Genomic DNA, 7,850 nt, shown 5'->3' on the forward strand with positions numbered 1-7,850 from the left:
GATGTCGTCAGTTTTGGTAAACGTTAATAACGTTTCGACTTGTTTATATAATTATTTTACTTCTTGTTTTTTTTATCCAATATTAGCAATTAGTTAGTAATTAGTTATAACATCCCCAACTGCAGTCAAAAATGTATACAGAAACTTTATATTATCCTAAAAATATACTTCAAAATAGTTTAAATACATTGAAATAAGACTTCCTGAATATTTTAATGCAATCAGTAAATAATCTAGCCATTGTTGATGCTGTGGTGTGGTGTATCATACACTTATTATAAAAGCATTTCTCTCATAATTTTTAACAAGAAACTATTATAAGTGGTTGTGATAAATAAATAATCAATTCTTTAGTCAATTATTGTCTTTAATGTTTTTCGATACAATGATACTTCTACTTTTATTGTCACTACATTAAAGAACAGAGACTTTACTTTTAGAACAGCTTTATTTTTTATTGTGTACAGATTAACAATATTTTCATGATCCATATCCATAATATTGATTGCCCATAAAACTGTTATAACAATCTAAAACAAAAAATAAGTCAATAAGTGAATTAAAAAACTAAAACGGCAATTTTTAGAATATTCTCAAGTTCAATTGACAGCTTCGATCTTTCTTGTCTGTTGTATCTAGGTATTGTATACTATATTATCTATGTTTTTGGTTTGGGGAGTATATAATTTATTATTAGTATACGATATAGTTTTAATTAATTTATAGTCTTGGTTCCCTATAACTTGGTAATATATAATTCATTTTTTAGCACAAGAGAGCGACCTGTGCCGGATCCAGAAATTTTTGTCAGGGGGGGTCATGGGTCTTGAGGGTGATTTTGATACAGGATTTAGATTTTTGCACCTTTCAGTGGCTGATCCCCAGAAATTTTTTGTGTCGGGGGGGGGGGTCGTCATGGGGTCAGGGGTCTTAAACTTAAACCAGAAAAAAAAATTATACCCACATACTCTGTGACAGTAAAATCAAGTGTACAAAACTATTAAACCAAAGGAAAGTTATTAAAATATAAATACTGAAAAATCAAGGACTGTCAATTTAAACTAGATATTTTAAAGACAATCCTATCGCTACAAAATCAAGAACAAACCAAGGATAAATAAGTATAAACCAATGTTAAATAATTTAAATGTAATACCTCAATGTAAGTGTAAACATTAATGATTGTATTAAACATTCCTAATAAACTCTATCTTATCGTTGGATATCGATATCAATTTGTAAAAACATTCATTTATTTCTTATTGCTACACGGATTGGAAGTATGGACTCTCGGAATTACAAGTATGAGGCGTATAGAAATGTGTGCCTTTGAAATGTGTGTTTTTCGAAGGATGCTGAAGATTTCTTGGACAGACCACGTGGCCAACAACGAGGTGCTGAGAATAATGAAGACTCAGAGAACTCCTAAATATTGTAAACAACAGAAAAATGAGTGGTCTAGGACATATTTACAGTGGAGAAAAATATAACTTTCTACGACTCATAATGGAAGAAAAAGTAGAAGAAAAAAGAAGTCCAGGAAGAAGAAAATACTCCTGGCTGAAGAATGTAAGAGACTGGACAGGCAAGGATACACATTCAATACTAAGAACAGCTCAAGATAGCAATTTGCTGTAGTTATAGCCACCCTTCCGTAATGAAGAAGGAACCTTAAGAAGAAGTGTAAACAGCATTTTATTTAAATTAATTTATGCAACAAAAAACATAATATAATTTACGAATAGTTATATAATTATGATGATTAAAAATTCATAACTTTCGGTGAAAGTCATTCTTCTAAATCAATTAAGATATTGTCTAAAAGGGGTAAATAAATAAATCTTCGGAAATTATCTTCGCAAAAGTTAGCAGATTGGTGTTGATGACAGGTTTGACGAGAAACTATACGAGGCATCTTCAATTCAATGTCTAGTTGTTCAGCTATTTTGTTTACTTCATAGTAAAGTTTGCTAAAAATAGATTTAGCATTTGATCTTTTATTTTGAAGAACGCATTTAGTGTCCTCTATGGCCTCAGTAGCCTACTTTAAATCTAATTTTGGTGACTGAATAAGACGACTAAGTGATACAGTTGTACCTAAAACATCACTAAGACAAACTACTGAAATAAGAAATTTTGGTCTCCTAATAGTGTCCATTAATGAAAATGCATCAGCTGACATTTTACTGTCCTTCCACGTAGAAATTGTTTCAAGAGCGTTGTATATTTTGACTCGCCCTGGAAATAAAGATGACCTTTATGCCTTTCAACCCAACGAGTTTCACAAATACCTTGGACAGCAGCCCCCAGTTTCTTTATTTGTATTCACTAACGTATCAGACAGAGCTTATAATATTCACTTTGATATTTTTTATAGATAAATTATAAAATGTAGCACAGTCTCAACAATTATAATACATATTCAAATTACAAACAACCAATTCGTAGACAAAACTGAAGATAAGAAATACCTAATACAAAATAAAAATGTGGTGATTTCGTGCAAAAAGTCATGTCATGTACATTGAATGAGCAATAATGTGTGGGCGGTAATTCTATCTCATCGATAATCGAACGATTCTCTGGCACTCAAATGAAGAATTGACAAAATTTGAAAATCGCGTAACTCTGAATTCGTGGACGTCTTAGTCGAGGTATTACTGTATTTAGAATTGTTGATTTTTTTAAAGAGCAATTTAAAAAGACTTCCGTATAATTCTACACTTAACCCTAGAATAAATGAGTTTGAATCATTTCAACTTTTGACTTCCTGCTTATAAGGTTGATGGGTTTTAAAATATTTTTTAGGATAATTTGATTGATATTTAATTTTGTTTTGGGGGTGGTCATGACCCCCGTGACCCCCCCCTCGGATCCGCCACTGAGGGCGACATCTAAAACTTATCAAAACAGCTAAAAAAATTTACTATCAAAATCTGGGAAGCTCTAAAAATGATGCAAGGGAAGCTTGATCCATAATAAACGATCTTCGAAATAAAACTAACACAGCTCAAACATTTTCTCTTTCAAACCCTAAAAATCTAAATAAATACTTCGTTAATGTGAGTAAAAATATAACGTCAGCTATTTTGCCACAACAAGATCCTATTTTCTATCTCCCTAATTCAAGAAAGGTCTTCTTTTGTTACTGGATGGGCATACATCGCACTCCAAGAAACTTGAAGCAATTTTACGTGTTAGAGAGCACGGTGTAATAATGCTACAATTGCCTGGGCATACGACCCATCGCATGCATACTACACTCAATTAGTTGAAAAGTGATTTCGTTCTAACCCCAGATTACAACTTCACGTAGCTGGCTTGATTTTTTAAGCTTATGGGAGAGCAGCAAGCATTATAATTACAGTCAATGGTTTCCGAACTAGTGGAGTATCGCCTGTAGATCGCAAGGTCTTCAAATATCATGAGTTTTGTGCGGCTGATAAGTGGTTTTGAAACCACTTAGGTCTACAACAGGAGCTATTGTAGAGTACGAAATAATCTAGCCTGAACTACCAAGTCCTAAAGAGAGTTTAGCTATGACTACTACACTCACTAGGTCTACTAAAAAATTCGTGAAGCAAGTTAAAAACTTAACATTTCAATTGATTAAATTTGTGTTCCATGTAAGTGCTCCACAAATAAAACTAAAAGGTAAAACTAGTCTTAAAGGGAACAAAAAAGCTGTCAACAAAAAAGAATTGAAGACATGATTCAATGCACCAAATGCCGTTCATGGAGCCACGAACTTTGTGCAGGAATCCAACCTGGAACCCAAACTTTTTCTTGCTTTGAATGTAAAGATATTATGTACGTTCAAACTGAATAATTTCTGATAGTGGAAAATAAATTGTATTAAACAAAACATATTCACACTAAAATTTATTTTACTGTATATTATTCAAATTAAAATTCGGTATATGTTAAAGTTCGTCAAAAAACACAAGAAGGAAGATAAGAAGAGAGAAAAAAAAAGAAATCCAAGGATTTATTGTGTAAGAAGCACATCTTAAGGATATGCTTCTTTCTAAGGGCGGAGGAGGTACGACCCTGGACTATCAAATATGCTTACGAAGTATATAAAAGACCATATAAATATACCAGGTTTTTATTGCATTAAGAGCTTTTTAGCTTGTAGTAGTTACTTTATGTGAAATTGTACGTTCCGAACAAATAAATTTTATAACAATATTCATTTTTTAAAAGCCAGTTTTCGGCTCTTGATATTGTAATTTACTTGGCTGTTTCTACAACCATTGGCTAATTTGGCAATAAAATATACTATCAAAATTGTAATTTAACGCCAATATTCTCTGCAAATATTCTAGACCTTTTTTTTTTGAATACTTACTTTTACAATATATTTCGCCTTTATGTTCGTAGACATGCCTAACATCCAACAACTTATTGCAACAATAACAGGAAAAACAACTGGTATGAAACGGTCCACTAGATATATAGATTTTTTCTGCAGCGTAAACCTGAAAGAAGATATAGGAATACAATTTACATTCTAGACAATTATTCAAGTATTATTAGTTATTTTGATTCTGGTTTTTTTTGCTATGTATAGTCTAGATACTGCGCAATTTATCATAATATATGTATGTTTTATTTATTTCCTATGAGGTGACGACGTCAAGAATGCTGAAATATGTTATTTATGCTATTACCTTTCTTTTGCATCGTACGCAATTTGATCTACACTCATCTCTAACTTGACTGATTTTACAACAACAAGGCATCACATTACCACAAAAACAAAACTTGCTATCTTGATCTATTTTTTCGAAATTATTGTGAGGTTTTCGATTGTGTATAGGACAACACAAACATTGTATACCATTTGGATATTCTTTGTCATTCTTTTCTTCTGTATGGTCTGAAAAATCCGTAAAAACAGGGCATTCTTCTTCACGGTTTTCTTCTGTATAATCCGAATGTTTTATAAAAACAGGACAGTCGTTACTTTTATGATGATATTCTCGGCATTTTGGGCATTTGTGGTAATTGCAACATATCTTGCAACCTGGACACAGTTTGCAATTATCGTGGCTAGCATCATCTGTATTGCTATAACGGTCTTGCTCAGGAAGACTTTTTCGACATATGTGGCGATGATATTGAGGTTCTAGATGGCAACTGCATGGTGGACGACGCTTTGAAGGAGAATGGTTTCTAAAACAGTAAAATACGAAGCGGTTTTCACATGTCTGTATTGTACATATATAAATATCGTTAACAATTGTTTTATAAAATCACAAAATAAAGCATCTTAGCGTAACTTGGAATTGTAGAATTAGGATGTTAAAAAAACCTTAGCTAGTAACAACATAGTGGTTTTTTGTTACTATGTCTAAAAAGTTTTCGTTGGAAATATATGGTAGCTATGACCTTGAAACGTAAAGGTGTACCCAAGGCTGACCGAAAAAACTAAGGCAACTACATTTAAAAGAAAATAATTAATTTTATATATAGAATATTTATTAGAATAATTTATTTAGAATATTTATATATAGAAAAGAATATATATATATATATATATATATATATATATATATATATATATATATATATATATATATATATATAGAAAAGAAATTTAATCTTTGCAGATTAGTTAAATAGTAAACTCTTAAATATTGGGGAAATCTGCAAGAAATACTCTGATGAAGAAATACTCTAATGTTGATGATATCATTTTGGCTATACCCAATGACAAGGTAGATGAACTATTAGATACTTTTAATGGTTATGGCCCCTACATCCAGTTCACTATAGAGAGGGAAGATGGTAATTGGTCCGTCCCCTTTCTCGACATAAGGATGATCAGGGAAACCAACAACATCAAAATAGATTGGTATCAAAAACCGACCCATTCTGGTAGATACCTTAACTACAACTCATACCATAATAATTCTACCAAAGTCAACTTAATCAAACAGATGAAAAATAGAGTAACAAAACTATCAGATCCTTCATTTCATACAAAAAACCTACAAATCCTACAGAAACTTTTTATTTCAAACGCTTATCCAACACCATTAGTTAATAAGATTTTGTTTAATACTATCCATGACGAAGATATTTCACCTTCCTTCGCGACTAACAATGCTGATCCTGATGTCTTAAGTGGGAACAAGGATTCTGAAAAGTGTTGAAAATAGCTTTGGCAATAATAATAACAACATTAAACTTAATGTAGCTTGTAGATCAGCCCTAACAATTAATAATCTTTATTCTAAGATAAAAGATAAGACTCCCATAGATAGGCTTAGTAATATTGTCTACAACATTCCATGTCTCTCTTGCAACAATTCCTACATCGGTCAAACATCTCAATTATTGAAATCACGTATTACACTACACAAAAGTGATTCTCGACTTCACCCTGACCGTTGTGCATTAGCCAAACATGTCCATTCCACTGGTCATCTCATGGACTATACTAACACCACAATTCTCCACCGTGAGAACAATAAATCTAAAAGAGAGTTCATTGAAATGTCTTATATTTTCCTTAACGATTTCTCCATTAATGTTAAGAGTGACATCAAGAATCTAAGCGATATATACCACCTGTTACTTAAATCAGATACCAAGAACAATACTATATCACAGATTACTAAGTTGACTGATATATCCATTAACAACTAACATACCTTTATAATTAATTTTCAGTAACAAAAAATATATAACATTCCCTTGCTTTTCTTAGATACGTCTCAATAAGATTCAATAATACATGAACAATATAATATAATTAAATAAAAAAAATCAAAATAATATTTCCCTTTACTGGGATTTAAATTCATTCGTTTTTTACCAATGAACCTTAACGACATAAAGATTCATACCAACTAATAATGAAGTTGTCAGCGCTTGCGTTCTGGCTGAAACAGAACCTCACTTTTAACTATCTAAAAATCAAAAATTTAGTTATTGCCGACATTTCAAAGAATTACCTCCTTTTAAATGTAGTTGCATTGGGTTTTTCGATTAACCTTGGGTAAGCCTTTACGTGTCAAGTTCGAAGCTACCATACATTTCAATCCTTATAAAAAACTTTTTTTTGCACATAGTAACAAAAAAACACCACTATGTTACTAGCAAAGTTTTTTAATATTCTAACTCTACAATTCTAAGTTACGGTAAGATCAATAATGTTTTAATAGATAATATATGGTAGCTAATTATAATTTATTCCCTTTCAGCCCTGAAGAAGCCAAATTAATTCTCTTTGGCGAAAACGTTCGGCGAAACAATTGATACACATTAGAGTATTTTTTGCAGATTTCCCCAATATTTAAGAGTTTACTATATATATATCTGAGAAGGGGGATCCTGAGAAGAATATTTGGTGGCATCTGTGAAAATGGTGTTTGGAGAAGGAGGTACAACTACGAGATATATCACAGATATAAATATATATTTGGTGGTAAAGACGTAGTATCCTTTATAAAAATAGGAAGACTAAGATGGGCAGGACATCTGGCAAGATCACAGCAGAACAACCCTCCTAGAAGAATCCTTATGTCACAACCTGTGGGAAGTAAAAGTAGGGGTAGACCAAAACTCAGATGGAGGGATGGTGTAGATGAGGATGGTAGACAAATAGGCGCAGCAAACTGGCAACAGTTGGCAATGGATAGAACTGACCATATATATATATATATTATATATATATATATATATATATATATATATATATATATATATGTATATAAATATATATATATATATATTTCTTATATTTCTTTAGTATTATACTATGTAGTTCAATTTTCATTCAGAGTGTTATAGATGTCAATCATTACCTATTTTGTATATTTAAAAGTGTTTGGCCATGT

At 31.6% G+C, this 7,850-nt stretch overlaps 1 protein-coding gene across 1 annotated transcript in view; it reads right to left on the minus strand.

Moving 5' to 3' along the window:
* Nucleotides 1-395: 395 nt before the first annotated feature.
* LOC140436610 (uncharacterized) overlaps nucleotides 396-7,850 on the minus strand; it is a 31,077-nt gene continuing 23,622 nt past the window's right edge. Inside the window, exons 5-7 of the mRNA XM_072525575.1 lie at nucleotides 4,674-5,178; nucleotides 4,352-4,481; nucleotides 396-530 (exon numbers count right to left, since the gene is read on the minus strand). Of these exons, the coding sequence (XP_072381676.1) occupies nucleotides 481-530; nucleotides 4,352-4,481; nucleotides 4,674-5,178 (685 nt within the window). The 3' untranslated portion in view covers nucleotides 396-480. The remainder of the gene's footprint in view (nucleotides 531-4,351; nucleotides 4,482-4,673; nucleotides 5,179-7,850) is intronic.

This window comes from Diabrotica undecimpunctata, chromosome 3 (assembly GCF_040954645.1).
Source record: "Diabrotica undecimpunctata isolate CICGRU chromosome 3, icDiaUnde3, whole genome shotgun sequence".
In the NCBI taxonomy this organism is placed as follows: Eukaryota; Metazoa; Arthropoda; class Insecta; order Coleoptera; family Chrysomelidae; genus Diabrotica; species Diabrotica undecimpunctata.